Raw genomic sequence first — 18,195 nt, forward strand, 5'->3', positions numbered from 1 at the left:
AAATTAGCGACAGTCGGCGTTAAGGGGTTAAAACTGACGCACAGGGAGCCAATGTAGGGTGTAAAGAACGGGAGTGATGTGTGCACGTCTAGATGTATTTGTTAAAAAGCGAGCAGCAGCATTTTGCACAAGTTGAAGACGTGAGATGGAGGTTTGATTCAAACCAACATAGAGAGCATTACAGTAATCCAACCTTCAACTAATAAAAGCATGGATCGCTTTTTCTAGATCATGCCTGTTAAGGAATGGCTTAACTTTAGCTAGTAGACGGAGCTGGAAACAGTTCATTCTAACAACATTGCTGATTTGTTTGTCAAATTTCATGTTGCATTCAAAAGTAACCCCCAAATTTCTGACAGCTGGCTTAAAATATGAAGCCAGTGCTCCCAAACTCAAGGATGGACCGTTTGTCGTGCCTGAAGTTCTGAAGATGATACACTCCGTTTTAATTACCTAAAGCGTAGTCATTCAGTGAATGTATTACTACGCAGCCATGTGTCTTATGAATCTTCAATTATAAAAGACGTTAACTGCTCCTAGCTACTGTACACCACTTCATTTTTGTTTTGAACATTAGCAGGACAGATAACCAGGGTGCCATTTGCCGGGGGACCCTTTCTGGTCTACATACCCCTGCCTCTGCTGAATTATTTTAGCCTAGACCATATTTTAATTATATACCTAAAATAGAAGTATTTTAAACTAAGAAAAGCGCTGTAACGTCAACAGTCTATAGTGCCATAGAAGGATGAAATCCGAGCAGCAGTTGCTGGTTGTATTTAGCCGCTACAGAGCTCCGGGACGCCGGCTACCAGCAGCAGTTTTTTAGCCACCAACAGGTGACTGTGAGCCAGCGACAGGCACCGCCAGATGATGGTGCTTTCAGGGGCCGTGGTGGTGGAGTTTAGCCAGAAAAAGAGAGCGTCATAAGCTGCTGACAGTTAAGTTTGGACACTAATACGACTCTTTAAGTTTAGGATTTTCGGTTACACTTTACTTGAAGGTATCTACATAAGAGTGACATGACACGATCATGAATATGTCATAAACATTATAAACATTCATAAATCTTTATGACATAACGCTTATTTTAGTAAGTGTCATTTGGTTTTTGTCATGACAAATTATGGTTATGGTTATGGTTAGGGTTAGGGTTAGGTTAGGGTTCATTTATCATGACAGTGTCATGTGTTCATGACACTGTCATGACACTCTTATGTAGATACCTTCAAATAAAGTGTTACTGGATTTTCTTCACAAATCGCACCCTGCAGATATCTATGTATACAAGTAACTATATTAACACAACAGAATAAAATACTCCCTCCTCCCAAACAGTAAGCAGCTAACTTGAACACAATGTCAGCCTGTATGAAAGTGAACCAAAATGGCAATTCAGTCTAACAGACCGGTGCTGTTCCCTGCTGAAGTAGTACATTCACGTTAGTATGATGCATTAATCAAGCAGCAGTTTTAGGGCAAAGGTCTGAATATTCAGCCATATCTCCCGTTTTTTAAACTATAATGAATATTCAGTACAAAGTGTTGAATACTCACGGTCATGATTAAGTGGCTTTTCAGCACTACTTTGGATGAAATCAAACTAACCTAAAATGAAAGTACAAACTCTTGAAGAAAAGTTGATCACCACTTCTTCAGGTGTTATTCATTCAAGGCTGCAGTGTTCTGTTCGGAAGCTCTTTTCATTTAGGAAAGACCAAAGGTTGATCTCATTATTCAAACGTGAGATAGTTGTTATTCTTGTAACAAGTTGTGGGGCAGAGTTCGGTGTTTGCAAGTTCCCATCTCTCCAATTCTTCAAGTCAATCTAGACGTTGTTGCTTTTTTATTAATGTGCCATTCGGAATGTCTCAGCCCTCAGTGTTTCTGCCAGTGTATCAGCTTTTGACTGTGGATCATTGCATTTGTTGGAGGTGTAGTACAGCCTCAGTGTGTGGATGGATGTGACAGCTGAGTGTTGAGGTGGGTGGTGCTCTCCTGAGACCTGATGGCAGGTGTGATCAGGCCTGTTTCTCAGCTTCTCCTTTGACTCCCATAGGTGTCACGATGCTCCACCTGGCGTGTGAAAGCTCTCAGGGGAAGGATAGATATCACAGCTGTGGAGGTGACTCCTTTTGTGAGTGTGAGTCAAGGGTGGAGATTACAAACTACATTTACATTTACTGTCTGTAATTAAAGAATAACTTTTTTTTTCAACACTTATTTTCTGACTTAGTGACTGATGGGAACAACAATCTTTGACATTGGTCCAGTATTAAGCGAGATCACTGCAGTCGGCAGCGGCGAAACAAGCTACAATGTAAGTTAATAGGGCAATGTGCACCTTATATTTACTAGAGGTGGGGGAAAAAATCGATAAAGCATAGTATTGCGATATTTTCCATGGCAATGCTGTATTGATACACAGACACCAAGTATGGATCTATTGTTATATATGTGTTGGTCCCATTTTGCAGCAATAAAGTTGAAGTGAGATGAACAAACCTAAATGTATATTTTTAGATAAAACAGATGTTGACAAAGTTTCCTTTTGGGGACATAATTTGCACAAGAGGCGTGATCAACGAGCATAGTTCAAATGACTCTGTACGCTATTGGATAGTCCTTCAACCAATCAGACCAACGATCTGGGTGACGTAGCAGCGACAGCGGCATCAACGGGTTGCTGCCATGGAGTGCTACGCTTTGGTGGCCGTCTTATTGAATGCAAACAAAAAGCTGCTTGGTCGCTTCTCTATCGTCATCGTGTTAAACCCGCCAATAGCGCGCCAGGTGGATAAGCCAGTTTGTGATTGGTCCCCGCAAATTTGTAACGGAAGCAGGATAGATAAACGTACAGGTTTCCAGCCTGAGCTGCAGGGAAAAATCAAATCGCCGGCCGATCGGGCTGGGTTTACCCAGTCTAATACTGTATATTGCAGAATATTGCAATATGTTTAAAATGGCAATAATATGGTATCGTGACAATATGGTATAGTGGGGCCTGTGGTGATTCCCACCCCTACTAGCTATGTAGTTGGGATATTAGCAGATGAGGATTTTTAAAAAGAAATACTTGAATTATACAATTTATTATATTTCTACTCCAGCAGTTGACTACGACTGTACTTTATTAGAATTAAAGCAAAGTCCTGGAGCAGTACATAACGGTGTTCCTCCCCCAACTCCCCCCCGGGTGTTCGTGATGTAAGGGGAGCCAACAGAAAGGAAGCACCACTCATGGCTACTCTGGATCCATCACTCTTTACAGAGCTGGCTGTGGCCTGAGGACCGGGCATCTCTGGCACGAAGGGAGGATTTTCCGATCCCCTGCCCCGCTTTCAGATGCTCGTTAATCTGCCGGCTCTATTTTTATCTGCCCTCTCCTCTCACCCTTGGGCTCTCTCCGCCTTCACTCGGCTCCTTATGTCCATCCACAGAGGAAGAGGCTGCCTGGGCAGGCCGGCAGCTCCAATTAAAGGCCTCTCCGCTGGGGATTGGGCTTGCTGTCCGCCTCTGGCCCCTCAGGCTCTCTTCCCGTCTACCTTTCACAGGTTAGCCCCAGACGACACCTCGCTCCCTCACTCGTCTTTTCCCTCCCTGTCTGCCTTATTTCTCTGTCTCCCCCCCTAGAGCTTGTGGATCTCCACAGGGAGTAGAAGGGAGTGAAAGGCCTTCTGTCACCCGAGGGCTGGCTCTAGTCCCTCGGCTGTTCTTTAAGGAGAAGTTAACTGGTGCACCTTTTAGGAGGCAGCCTCAGTACAACTGCTGCTCTGATCATTTTGTCATAGCCACTGCCGGTGTACAACCCAAACTGCTGCTACCTCTGGAAACACTCTTATTCATCCTCAATGCAGAAAAAGCAAGGTTTTTTTTGATTTCTCTGCAAGAAATCATTATGACTCAAAGAACCATACAAATGTCATTCCACCTACAAAGGGTTTGTTTTAACCTGCCGAATTAGAGCAGTCAGTCTTTTATTAAAATGTTCTTAATATATGGCATAACAGAGAATCTTTAAAAAGTGGTTTGTCATGCTACTGTTAGTGTCGCATTGCCAGACCTATCTCCGCAGCGCTGTGGAGTAAGTTCTGGCTACACCACACATACATTCTGGGATAGGAGGAAAAAAACACTCTGGGCTGTTGGCATTTCTTTAAACCAATCACAGCGGTCTTGGGCGGCGCTAAGCTCCCGATGGTGGCTCTGCTAAATAGTCTCAGGAAGGACCTTGTTTTGGTGGAACATTTGTACCCCGCAAAAGAAAACGCCTCATACAATATTAAATTAAGTTAACTGAGCTATTTAAATGAGCTGATACATGGTTAAACCTCATTAGCTCTTACCAGTGTATCTCCGTGTGTACTTCGTCCACAGCAATCCCACCAATCGGTCCCAAAACGTCCCAGGTAGAGAGGAAATGACCTAAACGTATTCTTAAATCTTTACAATCATTCCCCCAAAATATACTTCTATTGATCCAGTCTGTGCTACTGTTAAATGACCTATGTGGTACATGTCTAAAGAGACATTTTCTGGTGCTGAAGTATATAAAACATGATTAAAAAAAAGTATTTCAGTATCTGTTCCACGCTGTGTTATTGTAACTGATAGATCTGTGCTGTTGCTAGCCTTGTACACAACTAACCTATTGTGTTTCTTGAATGGGCCTAGCTACACTGCATTCATCTGGATCCTCTGACCTATTACTTTCCTGCAATCCACCAAAAGAATAGCATCCCCCCAGCTTAGCCCCCACCCAACCCCCCTAATCCCTCAGCCTCCCACTTCTTTACTTCCCTTCAAAGAGACAAGCGCTGCCTGTGACATCAGTCACAGGAAGTGAATCTTTAGCGTTGACTAATTTCCATCGATTGCCTCCAGACAGGCTTAGCAGACGAGACCCATTCCCACACAGAGCTGGCTGCTCTCATTTAAGTCTCCCCGCCTGCAGAAAACGCTTCACAATGAACGCAGTCAGCGCTTTTATCTTCTCCCCCTCTCCTGCTTATTATCAAATAAATGCGCGGCATAGAGAGATACCCATTGACAGGACCGTGCATAATGACTCCTGGCTGTGTGAAATGGATTCATAAATAAATGTTGAGCGAGGGGAGACGACGGATTTGCCTAGTCCCACTACTTCTCAACAAGGCGGCGTACAACAATCCACACAGCACTCGGGCTGGATTGCGTCGGACGGCATCTTATGGGAGCGCCGCGTGGAATTCGAGACGCAACCCTTGCTCTTGAATGTGCTGTGGAATGCGTCATACATTTAGAGGAGGGCTCCTCGAAGCAGAAAGCACTATAAGATCTGCTACATGATGTTCTACTGAATCCTCTAAAGAATCCCCTCCAAGTGACTTCTCTCCTGTGAGGATTGAGAGGTAAAAGCAGCCTATAAAAATGTCCGGGAGCAGATCTCATGTGCAACCTGTTCTCCCGTCTCGCAGCTGACAGAGCTGCAGCAGAAGGTAAATCAGTTTCCTTTTTGCTTCTGCTTTCACGCTCTCATGAGTATACCAAGCGGTTGAAACGCACATATCCTGCAGTTTTCCACGTGCAAACTCAATCCAACAGGCACACCGTCGAGCCCACAGACACCAGAGGCCTTCTTGTTTTTTAACAAAGCGTCCTCATCCGTCCCCTGTCAGTGACATATTGCTTCATTAACGCTCTCGGCTTTGTGTATATTGACAGCTTTTTCAAAATGGCAGAGAGTAAGAGTGTTCCTGCCGCCTGCTCTGCGCCTAAGGGGCTTAAACAGACTATAAAACCCAGACTGAGTCTGTGCTAGTGAAGTGTGCTGTGACTGCCACTGTACCCCTCTGCCAAAGTAATACGTCTGTCTGAGACACGCAGGGTGAAAAGGTCTCAATCGCCTTAACGCTAGATTAAGGAGCAGCTTGATCAAGGCGTCTTAAGTGCTTCATTTTGGAATCAGGATCAATAGCCGCTAAGAAGAATTGAGCTAGGAGCTTCGGTAGGTAGAGCTGATTCGATAGAGGCTAATGACTTCTCCGAACCCCTTACACTGGAGGAATGGCTCATACTGTATACCCTGCTTGTTTTTTATTAGCAGTCCTTTAAATGATGTGGAAAAGGTTATTGTCTCCCCAAGCTCCAGCTGTCACAGAAAGTAGACAAAGTAACAGGGCCTTGTATTAGCGCTTGCATGCTAATACGCAGGACTCTGGTAAAAAAACATGTTTTTTGTACCGGGAGCGGCGACAACAGTCAGGCTGTGGCGTGACGTAGCGTGGGGTCAATCCGGACGTATTTTAAAGACCCGTGATGAAAACCTGTGCTTGTTTTTCTTGGCTCCCAATAACTGTCCGACCAATTACGTCTATCAACCCCGCGCCCAGCCTCGGTCGCCGTGATCCGACCAATCCCCACCCTGTCTCTGTGGTTTCAGGGTGAAACCCAGCTGAGGAGTGCCCAGAATTAACCAGGATTAGCCTCGGATTGTCTGGGATTACTCAGGCTGGAGAGGGATTAAGTATGATTGCCAGTTTGGGGTGGGTGGTGTGGGTGTGTGGGTGTGCGGCGGGGCAGATGTGTGCAAGTCTGTGTGCACGTGCACATCGAGGTAAACATGTGTCAAGTTGTGAAACATATGGTGGCGTTTGTTGACATGTGCGTACAACGCTGCCTGGACTGTAAAATCTATAAAACACTAGATATGATTTGATTTCCACATCTTGCTGTCTGCACAGAGGCGTGGAAATGTCTAAAAACTGTTGTTCCCTCTATAGGGTGACAAGGTCCAGTACACAGATGTATTTTCATATTAGTTGCTTTTTCGAATTCATAAGGGAGGCTTTTTTCTCTGCTCAGACACAAAGCTCCGTTGAGAGAATTGCTCGTAACAGAGAGAGAGACAGCGAGAGGGAAAAGGGTGCAAAGGGTTGCATCATTCTCGTTGCTATGCAACACAAACTGGATAATTTGCAATAGATGTAATTAGCGTCAGCTAGCTAACCCGGACAAAATAAATAAATAAATAAAAAATGGGACATTGAAAATAGTAATAATTAAAGAAAATTAGCCATTGCTCTGTTATTGCTATTCTGAAATGGAGGCTGCAGGCACAAGGCACCCTGCTGAAGAGAACACACAGATTCTAACCACTTAAAAGGCTGTTTGGTATAGGGGCTGGACAAAATAACAGCAATTGACAGTGTAATATAATCTACAAATACAATCAGAGAAGGGGAATTCAACTTTCTTAGTCTTAGTTTTAACACCAACGAAGGATGCATTTCTTGGCGGTCTACCGTACTGGATAGAGTAAGACTGTTTGGAATGTGGAGTGTGTTAAAGGGACACTCCTTCTGATGAGTAAATGGAACCTCGTGTAAAATCGTGGAGTGCTACTCAGCCTGTTAAAACTTTGCAAACAGGGGACGAGGATCCACTGGATCGTAATGCACTGTATATACTTATAGGCCTATATATACACATCACTGTCTCTTGAAAACATTTATATCTACTAAAGGGGGGGCCCTGTATTACACAGTTACATTTAAATGTTCATTGTTGTGCAATGTAGTTCATGCTGTAGTTTATCATCATACTGAGCACTAACCAGTATGCTCAATCCCAGTCATAAATTGCTGCATGGTCTGGCATTTAAAAAAAAAATGGAAAAGTGTGAGAATTCTATGTTTAGACGGATATGTGTGTCTACGGGCCATTAGCTAACCACTGGACTGACTCTCCCATGGCTCGGCGAAAGCAGCAGTGTGTCAGGGTCAATCTCAGTCACTATTAATGTACAATATACAGTAGTGGAGCGGGATACAGTAGTGGAGCGGGATACAGTAGTGGAGCGGGATACAGTGCAGCGCGCTCCCCGTAGAGGAGGAGGGTGGATGTGAGGACAGATTCAGTCACCGTTCTCTCTGCAACAGTCCATCTCCTGCTGCATTAACAGAAAGGCAAAGGCTGAGAGCAGAGGGAACAGATATCTCCTCTGCAGAATCACTCTTTCTGACAACTTCATTTATACACGGAGGCAGGGATTGGCCAGCTGTGTGCCACGGAGGGCTGACAGTCTGCAGGTTTCAGTCCAACCAAAGACTACGCTGGAGGTTTTCACTGATCGTCTCCTCCTCTGTGGCTAACAGTGGGCTAATCACTGACATCTCTAGCCCTTGATTGCAGTGATAACTTGGAGACTCTCCACCTTCCCTTTGCACATGATGGGCCAATCCAGCACCAGAGTAACGCTGATATACCGGACTCATTAAAGTGATAAAACAGGAGGTCCTGTGATTTTTTCCCCCCTTTTGTCATCTTGTTGTGTTAAAAATCAAAATCAAAAGAAATTTCTTTTTCTTGGAGGGGACTTCAGACACAATATACAATAATACATCATCAGTCAATAATCATACACAAGAATTGTTGTTGTGTTGTCCTTATTCTTGCACTCAGCCAGCAAACGCTATTGAGGATAACAGCATTATTTGGTTTATTTGATCTTTCTATGGGGGCCAAGTTGTGGCCATCATGGTAGTCTGTCATTAACCAGTGGGACTGACTTGTTCTTTCAACCAATAAGTTCTCCAAATTCCACAAGCAAATGTTGGCAGGACCACATCATCTATGTGTGCCTTCCATTTGGTTAATCAATTAGAGGGCACAGGGGATTTTATCAGAATACAGCCAAAAAAAAAAAAAAAAAAAATGCTTAGAAATATAGGAAATATTGGATAGGATAGAACAACATAATGTAATTCTGCTAAATAAAACTTCATATTCATTATTCATTTCACTTTTTGTATTTATTTTCGACAAATTGTGTATCCAAAATACAATACACATTTTCTATGGGCTCTTATGGCACAAATTTTGATAGTCATCATTGAAACATTAACTGGTCATGTGACAAGGGCTGGGAAGATTTTTTTCACAGAACCGTATAAAAAAGTGCAATACACTTACAATAGACTTGGCTCAAACTTTTAACAAAGTACACACTTACCATACAATGTGTGTTTAAAGTATATATCTATATATGGAAAGGCATCGATTTACAGAACAGGCAGCCAAGTGACAGTACTCTGATCCAATGGAAATCAAATTAGTCAGATTGACAGCACTCTAGCCCAATGGAAATGGGGGGGGGGGCAATCATATTGGGGCTTGCCACCCCAGGCCCCCCTTCTAGACCTGCCCCTGTTCATGGTGTCAACAAAATGGACAGGACAACGTTCAGTTCAGCTTACCAAGGAAGCCAATAGAGCTCAGTGTGTTTCCGGAAGTAAAAGTCCCATTCATTTTCTCCATAAGGATTCTGATTATCAGCTATAATATCTAGACCATCCGAGGTACACTGACCACCAGCTACGAGGTTGTGAATGAGCAGTTTCTGCTCCAGTAAAAACTAGAAGTCCATATGAAATCAACCTTGTTTTAAGAAAAACATGTTTTATTTGCGATCTTATGGATAAATATTACACTACCCACAACCCTAAATGTAACAGCGACGTCTCTGATTGGTGGAACTCACTGGAAATGTTAACAGCACCCACAAACGGCTAAAGCGAGATGCTACGATTGAAGTCTATGATTGTTTCTATACACAGTCTTGTACCATTGCCTTTTTCAGTTTTCAAAAGGTTCTTTTCTGCCAAATCAAATGTTTTATGGTCATGATTCGTCTCTGAGCTGGTTGGATTGGTCACAGGCTTAAAGCTCTTTATATAAGCCTGTTATATAAGTGGGCAATCACTGTTGAGCTCTATAGAGATATTTAAAATACACATATACCAAGGATGACTTAGTAGAAATGGAAGATATTTTGGCTAAAACATATTTGGTCAAAAGAAGCGGGGTTGTAGCAGAACACTATTTGTCTTTAATTAAAATTTTCATTTATACATTACAGTCAGTGCAGTGTCACTCCGAAACGGGCTTTAATAATGTATATTTGTGATTTTATGCAAGGTGAAGGAGGTCTTTCTGTTATTTAGCATATTCTCATTGATATAAATGGGGTGGAGAAAATAATAGAAACATCTGTTAGTGTAACGCAATACAATTCAACAGCATCACAAACTACAGAATTCAAAATGACCGTATAGTTGAATAAACACCTCTCTGAAACAGTTTCAACAAAAAACTATTTTGATCATAACCTTCATGAAGGTAGGATTTATTGCTGGACTGCATTAGTTTTAGCTAGGTGTACCTAATAATCTGGCAACTAAGTGTACATGAACTTAAGCATTTTGCATTGAAACAGCAAATGTAAAACCTTACTTGTTAAGTAACATAGAAAGAAGACATAAGATGTAACACATCGTCCTGTTTTTGTCCGCAGTTATGATGAATATAATTTAGTTTGATTGATTATATAACTATTTTCTTGATGAAATGCGCACTAGTTGTCTATTGAATGTCCATAACTAAAACTGATTCATGTTGATCAGATTCCACACAAATAATTATGAATGACATTTGTTTGGGAACTATGGTACATCAAGTTTAAATAACTCTAGATACCTCTTCTAGCTTCACCTGTCCTTTTCCAGTTTGTTAGTGACTCTCCTGTGGTCAGATAATGGGGCTGGCAATCCAGAGATCACCTAGCCTGACAAGCCACACCCACATCCAGATGTTGGGTCTGGGAACTCACCATTGGCAGGGCTCAATCCGAGGGGCGGGATAAACAGTTGTCTTTCAAATTCCCTCCGCACGCAATAGGATAGCGCTCCAACCAGTCAGAGCAACGAAGAAGGTGACATCTTCCTTTTTAAAGAATGACTTCAGTGCCGTTCTTTGTTCTTTTCTCAAAGAGAAGCTGAACTCCAAGTCTTCCAGAGTCGCGGCCAAAGCCAATTCCAAAGACCGCTGTTCACCAGCAGCAGCCATCTTTTTTGTTTTCAAGTAGCAGGGAATTCACGCAGAACCGTCGCAACTCTGCCTTCATTATGTTAAGCCCCGCCCACCGACTCTATACACGATGTGATTGGCCTGACGAGAGTTTGGTTTTTCCAGCTCGCAAGCAAACGGAGAGTTGCTAGACAACCCTGGCTGACAACATTTGCTGCCACTAGGGTGCGTCTAGATTTCTAGGCTAGAGATCACCATATTTGGGCGTATAAACGGTAACATTAGGAGCTGACAGTGTCAGCACCAAATTTTCATTATTTCAGCACGTTGTATTTTAGGAAATGAAAAGGCTAATTTGAAAACATTTTGTTGCTCTTTTAAATTTAAATGATTTACCTGATGAAGGGATCAGACCAAAACGTTGTATTTTTCTAAATAAATTATTGCTTGCATAATGGTCAGTGCGCGGGACTTTCTCTAAGCTTCTGATCTGCTACTTTTGATCATATCCTACGCACCTCCCCGACAAAAGGGGTGTGCAAAAAAGCTTTCCTACGTTGCTCTATTAAACTCAGACGAAATCAGGCAAAATCCCGGACAGACATAAATGGTGACCAATAGCATTGATTTATGAAAAAAAAATGTAAATGATGAAATGTGGAGATACAAGGTTTCTGCTCAACAGCGACGATATGCCCAAGGCCCTTAACCCCAACTGCTCCAGTGGAGCTGCTCAGTGGGCAGCAGATCAGACTGTGGTTGTACTGGGCAGCTTCCAGCTATGAATGTGGAACTGTGTGAATGTGATCAGGGCGTTCCTGCAAAAGAGAGGCTGCCTCTCAGTGAACCTTCCCTGAATAAATAAAGGTAAAAAAAAAAAAAATGCATTGATTTATGAAAAAAAAATGTAAATGATGAAATGTGGAGATACAAGGTTTCTGCTCGACAGCGACGATATGCAGAAGACAATGCAGAAAGCTGCTACATTATAGTACTGTACAATGTATCAGCAGGTGAAGGAACAGCGGTCTGCTGTTGTGGTGTAATTGTTGCTGTGGTAGTACAGAAGCTCTCTCTTTTCTCACACGCACACACACACACACACACACACACACACACTGCTAATCACAGCTTGGTACAGGTAGTGAGACGTTGGGACTGCTGGTGATTGAGCCTCCCTGGTGGATTGGAAGCAGGAATCTGACAGACTCAGATAAAAGGCTGTTTGGAGTTGCCTGCAGCATCAAACAGCATCAGCCACCCCCCCCACACACACACACACACCACACCACCAACCCCTCTCCTCGCCCCACTCTTCATTTCTCCCTCTTTTTGGTTTACTCTGTTGCCATGGCTACGCCCAGCCGGAGCCGTCATGTTGCAGAGGAACCTGTCAGGGCGGTGCTCTCAGATCACCTGATGTGGGTCGCCTCCACCGGCGGCCTCGTTCACACGGCGTCATCGTTCAATTCAGCTTTGATTAAGTCGGCGCTCCGTAGCACGCAGCAGCGGAGAAGTGCAGTCGGCTTATTTTTTCGTGGTCAGCATTGAGCTTATGCAATTTTACCGACCTGGTGTTTTGTAGGAGGACCCCTACGAACAGCAGAGAGAAAAAAAACATAAATACATCTCTCTTATCCAATTTTCACGTCTGTGAAGAGAGTCTAGTCAAAGCAGCGTGATTTGAGTGGAGGATGGGATGAAATTACCTGTTCAGAGTCACGCTGAGGGGATAGGAGTGTGTGAAGTGGGCCTTTTCTTCATGAATGAGAATAGTAGTAGGTAGGATAGACTGATTTGAAATCCACTTAATGCTGAATTCCCCCCTGGAAAAATTTTGCGGGAAACATATTACCTGTTGTTCTGGATGCTGTGCTTTCATAATACACTGCAACAACAAAGAGCGGTCACCTCTTTTAGCTGGCTGTCCAGTTCACAGTCATGCAACTCTGTTTGCTGCCAGAGTATAGGGGAGAAGGGGGTGGGGGGGAGTACATATGATGACTGTATAGATTGCATTGAAGGGTGAAATGTAAGCTGGCCTGCCATTAAGCACAGATTTGCATCTCCTGCTGTTTGTTTCCGATAGTTGCTCGCCTTTCAGTGTGAATGAATGAAAAGTGAGAGGGGGTGGAAGTTGTGCAAGGTGACGAGAGGATGGATGTGGAGAGAGGGAGAGAATGAGCAATGTCGTGATCAAGAGACGCTGGGACACAGAGAGGGAGATGAATGGGGCTGAGAGCAGGAAAATTGGACAGGAGGCGGGGAGTGAATGAAGATAGAGAATGGCTCGAGATATCAGGAGACAGAGATTGTGAGCTATGTGCAGGTAATAAACAAGGCAGAAATAGATAGATATCTCCAGAGACTAAAAAGAAAAGTGTGTGATTGTGCGCACGGGGAAGAGGGTTGCGGTTGAGGGGGTTTTAGTTCCTCCCGAAAGATCAGAAAAAAAGCGAAAAGCAAAACAGAGGTAAAGAGAGGGAAGGTGGAAAAAAGCGGGAGGAAAGCTGGAGAGAGTGTGAATAATGACACAAGCAGGAAAGATTTGGATGAACATGCTGTACTTAGACTAACTTGGCCAGCTGAGATGATGTGTATCCCTGCTAAGCTCTCCTTTAGGCAGGCTTAGATCTCATCAACTCACTCCAGGCTGGCACTGGCTTCAAATGCTGCTACGAAGCCCTGGATTAGCTATACAGCCGTCACTCAGACACTTAAACAGTGGTCTGGAGAGGCTTATCCTATACACCCCCCCCCCCCCTCCCCCCCCCCACACACACACACACACTCCACACCCACCCACAATCGGCACGTCCGTCCGTCTTCAAAGCTACTCGCAGGAAGACTTCATCATAGCGATATCTGCCGCCGTAGCCTACGGTCATGTTAATTGTCTCATGATTTCAAGAGGTTAAATGAGCATGTCCCTCTCCTCCCCCCTCCCCCCTGTTAACTTCCCCTATATTTTATTTCAGGCCTGTGTGTGAGTGTTCCTTTTTTCATTCTGGTGCTTTTCCAGATCTTCTCCTGCCAAATCACGCCTTGCCTCCCCCCCATCCTTCCTCCCTCCCTGCCTCTCCCTCCCCTGTCTCTGGTTGGATCTCAGGCTCTCATATTTGGAGGCCCTGCAATCGATATGGTCTGTCTCTGATTGGGTTGCCTCGCGTGATTCATTTCTGTAACCTTGGTGATGGTTTGATGTGGAGGCTGCACCCATGTCCATATTATGACTCAGTGAGCGCGTGTGGAGAGGAGAGGCTGGTCAGGGGAGGTATCGATTGGTCCTGCCCTCTTTGCTCTCCCCTCCATCTCCCTCTCTTTCTTTATCCACCTTTTTTCTCGCTCACCATGCAGCCTTGATAGTTTGGCCATAATTTGAAATGACTGTGTTCTCAAGAAATCATTATTTAACCCTAAATGTTCCCTTGGGTGTTAATGTTTATCTCTTTTTTCTCTCTCTGTCCCTTCTCTGCCTCTTCCCCCCTTTTTCCTGCCATCTCCTTCCCATCTTTCTCTCTCGTTCCAGAATTCAATCAGACACAATCTGTCCCTGCACAGTCGCTTCATCAGGGTGCAAAATGAAGGGACGGGGAAGAGTTCGTGGTGGATGCTGAACCCAGAAGGAGGGAAGATGGGCAAAGGACCCAGACGACGGGCGGCCTCTATAGACAATGGGACCCGCTACCTGAAGACCAAGGGTCGCATTAGCCGTAAGAGAGCAGGGGCCATAGGCCTCGGACGGGGACAAGGTCAGGGGGCCGGACCCACAATGCAAGGCTCCCCCGAGCATGGCAGTCCAGCAGGGAAAGGAGGTGTGAGTATGGGGGGTGACGAGTATGACACCTGGACGGACCTGCATTCCCGCACCTCCTCCTCTGCCTCCACACTAAGTGGCTGCCTGTCCCCGATTCTGGCTGAGGCGGAGGCTGACGAACCGGACGAGGGTGGACTGTCCTGTTCAGCCTCCCCTCGACTGTACCCCAGCCCCACCAGCACCCGCTCCCCGGCCCTGGGCACTGGGGGCCACTGTCCAACCGTGGAGCTGCCCCAGCTGACTGACCTGACAGGGGCTATCAGTCTAGATGAGAGTGGCTACCCCCAACCACAGCAAATCAAATGCAACGGTTATCCCTACGTGCCTGCGCCCAAGGCAGAGGGCTCCTACTGTGGGCCCATGTATGGACAGCCTTCCATGGGCATGCTCCGGCATCACACTCCCATGGAGACCATCCAGGAGAACAAGCCAGTCAGCTTCCAGCGCCAAATGAGGGGCTACTCAGAGAACAACGCTCTACAAAGTCTCCTTACTGAGGGACCTCCGTACTGCAACAAAGACACAGTGCTGGGCCCGGGACGGGAATCACACACACTAATGACACAGGGGACCAATGGCGTTCATAGCCAGCACAGCCACAATCAGAATCGCAGCCACAATCATAACCACAATCACAGCCAGGAGCATGCTCTCAATCCTAGTCTACACAATGGCCACGGCTCAGTCCATGACCAGAACACAACCCACCGTCAGAACCACAATCAGAGTCACAAACACCAAGCCAGCCTCGACTACAGCCACAGCCACAAGCCCCACCCTGCCCATGACTATGGTCCGAGTCACGAGCATGGTCACAGTAACAAAGTAAACGGCAGACATGATCACAACCCTCCCTCCAGTCACATGCACAACCACAACCCCCATAACCCTATGCACAGTGGGCCTCACCCCCAGGCCCTCTCCCCACGAGTAAGCACCGACATCCTGCAGCCCTACAGCCTCAAGACCTCTAACCACTATGGGCCCCGACCACACCTCCCAACATCGCCGTCCCTGCCGCCCAACCCCGCCGGGGTCATGGATGTTCCCCAGGACCCTTGCTGTCTGGCGTCCGCACCTCACCCCCGTCACCAACCTTACCCCGGAGCTCACCATCAGGGTATGACCGACTCCTGGCATGGCTACTACCATAACAACCACCAGCCAGGGAACGCTGGTTACCAGGGGCAACAGCACAACTCCCACAGTAGAATGGCTGCCAATCTGGAGATGGAGAATGTTGCTAGTAGCCTGGACTGTGATGTAGACTCCATCCTGCTCAATGACTTTATGGACACAGAGAGCATGGACTTCAACTTTGACGGCTCTTTGTCCCAAGGCATGGGCATGGGGATGGGCATGAGCTTGGGGGCATTTGCTTGTCCTCCATCAACACACAGCAACCAGAGCTGGGTGCCAGGGTGAACCCAGGCCCAAAGGTTTGGATTGACACATGACTGGAAAGCTCACCCACTGGGCCAGGCTGCTGGTGGGCTGTACCCTTGGACTGACTGACTGTGATTCTGTTTCTCTGAGACTTTAGAACAAAATACGTATTGTCATTTTGTTTCCTGAGGACTACGTAGACCCTCACATCCTACTCTTTCTCTTTCTCCCCCACTCTGTTTATAAAGCCTTCTGTCTCCATATTGAACCTGCCCCCAAATTAGCCCAGTCCTAAAGCCCCCCTTGTTCATGCCCTTCAGTTTTTCTTTGTTTTTGTTTTTTATGGTCTCCTCGCAATCTCACCCTGCCTGTCCTAAGCTCTCAAGCACTTTAAATCCATCCTTTTCACACAGATGCAGTAACACAAAGACCAGGCTAAGTCACGATGTGTGTTGGCTTAAGTTTAATGTATGCAATCCACTTTACAGTATTATCTCCTTCTACAAAGGAGGTGTTGTTTTTGACTTCAGAACTTGATCAAACAGTTGCATAAATATCTTTAATGTACAGGTGCTTTTAGATTGGGGGTTAAAAGGCAGGGAAGGCTTTGAGGGTTGAAGGATGAAGGTTTATAGAAGAAGAGGGAATAAGAACTAAAGGGATGGAAGGAGAAAAAGGAAGGAAGGAACGCCAGGGTCTTCTCTCCCTGGTTCGTTTCAGTGCAGGAGGACAGCCATACATCAGGCAACCAACAGCACCACTCCAATGAAATGCAACGTCCCATCTTTAATCTCCAAAGTAATGCCAGAGTAATGCATCACTATTGCAAATCTAATGCGCCACTCTGTGTTTTTTCACCCCCCTGCCCCCCTCTCTCTCCTCAACTCCGGACACACCAGCTTAATGTGTTTTGCCGAAAGTGATGATTAAAGTCACTCTGCACTAAATGGGGGGAGGGACTGAAAGGGCTGGTGTTGGAGAGGGGGGAACTGAGGGGAGATGATAGGAAAGGAGAAATGCAAATATTCCCTCTGTGCCTCTTCCTCTCCATTTTGTGGATTTATGTAGCTTTCCCCGTAATGAAATAAGCAACGATCAGAGCCTGCTGTACATCCTGAGGAGCTCTGTGATTGGCCTGCGCCGGGCTGCCTCAGCGTGGCTCCTTCACCGGCTGACCCCAGAACAGCTTACTGAGCAGCTGTGGTCAAGCCAGGATGTTGATGGAGCTGCCGTCGTCAGACCCCAGTCAACCTTGTCTAATTCAGTAACACCCAGGTTCAAGCCCACTATGTGCTTTACCTCCTGCGAATTGCACACTGATGCACAGCGTCAGCAGATTACTATTTGGTGCTATCTCCTCTGCCCAGGCTCCCTCCTATCACACCGCCCCATCCCGAGGTTACTCGGAGGGTAAACAAGAGTAATTAACCGCCAAACAAGATGGATGATTTATGCAAGTGTGTGTATTCGCTCATCGGCACAAAGTCATAATTCTTTCTCCCGCCAAGAACAAGGAGGGTGATTTTTGAGAGGTGATGCCCAGCGACAAGGTAAAGCGGCTGGCAAGCGGCGTGCTCATAGTGTCCTTCGAGTCCTCCAAGCATTCCCTTTACAAGCATTCCCCGCCCTGCCCTAGCTTTACTTTGCTGTTGTCTTTTCTTGTGCTCGTTCTGTGATCGTGCAGTTGTCTGTCCTGTTTCAATACAGCATGGATAGAAGCTTTCGTGTGCATTTTATTTTCTTCATTCCCAGAGGGGAAACATGCAAAAAGGGGGCATTCGCCCACCCTTGTCCTGGCACCTGTCCCACTCAAGATACAAAAAAATAGGAACAAGAGAGAGAAGAAAGGTAGATAGATACAGGGAGAGTGAGCGAGGGGGAGGGAGCTACATGAGTAGGCAGGATTTGTGAGAATGGGAGAGATTTTCCAGCTCGGTAGCTTTCTGTACAATTGGCTGTTTGAATCAGGCCAAATGTCAAGTGCTGCTCAGCCAGCTCCACCGAGCTTTGACCAGAAAGCCACTTCTCCCTCCTGATCAAGGACAATGACGGGTATTTCCATACACGTTTCTTTTTGCTTTTTTCCTTACCTTTTCATGAGTTAAGATGGCCCATTGTTGTAACCCAACTGTAATTTGTTCTCTGGC

The 18,195-nt window shown here is 45.6% G+C and overlaps 1 protein-coding gene across 1 annotated transcript in view; it reads left to right on the forward strand.

Moving 5' to 3' along the window:
- Positions 1 to 17,939, forward strand: part of foxo6b (forkhead box O6 b) — a 49,294-nt gene extending 31,355 nt beyond the window's left edge. The window contains exon 2 of the mRNA XM_028596902.1: positions 14,375 to 17,939. Coding sequence (XP_028452703.1) covers positions 14,375 to 16,087 — 1,713 coding nt within the window. The 3' untranslated portion in view covers positions 16,088 to 17,939. The remainder of the gene's footprint in view (positions 1 to 14,374) is intronic.
- Positions 17,940 to 18,195: the final 256 nt, after the last annotated feature.

Source organism: Perca flavescens, chromosome 14 (assembly GCF_004354835.1).
Source record: "Perca flavescens isolate YP-PL-M2 chromosome 14, PFLA_1.0, whole genome shotgun sequence".
Classification (NCBI taxonomy): domain Eukaryota; kingdom Metazoa; phylum Chordata; class Actinopteri; order Perciformes; family Percidae; genus Perca; species Perca flavescens.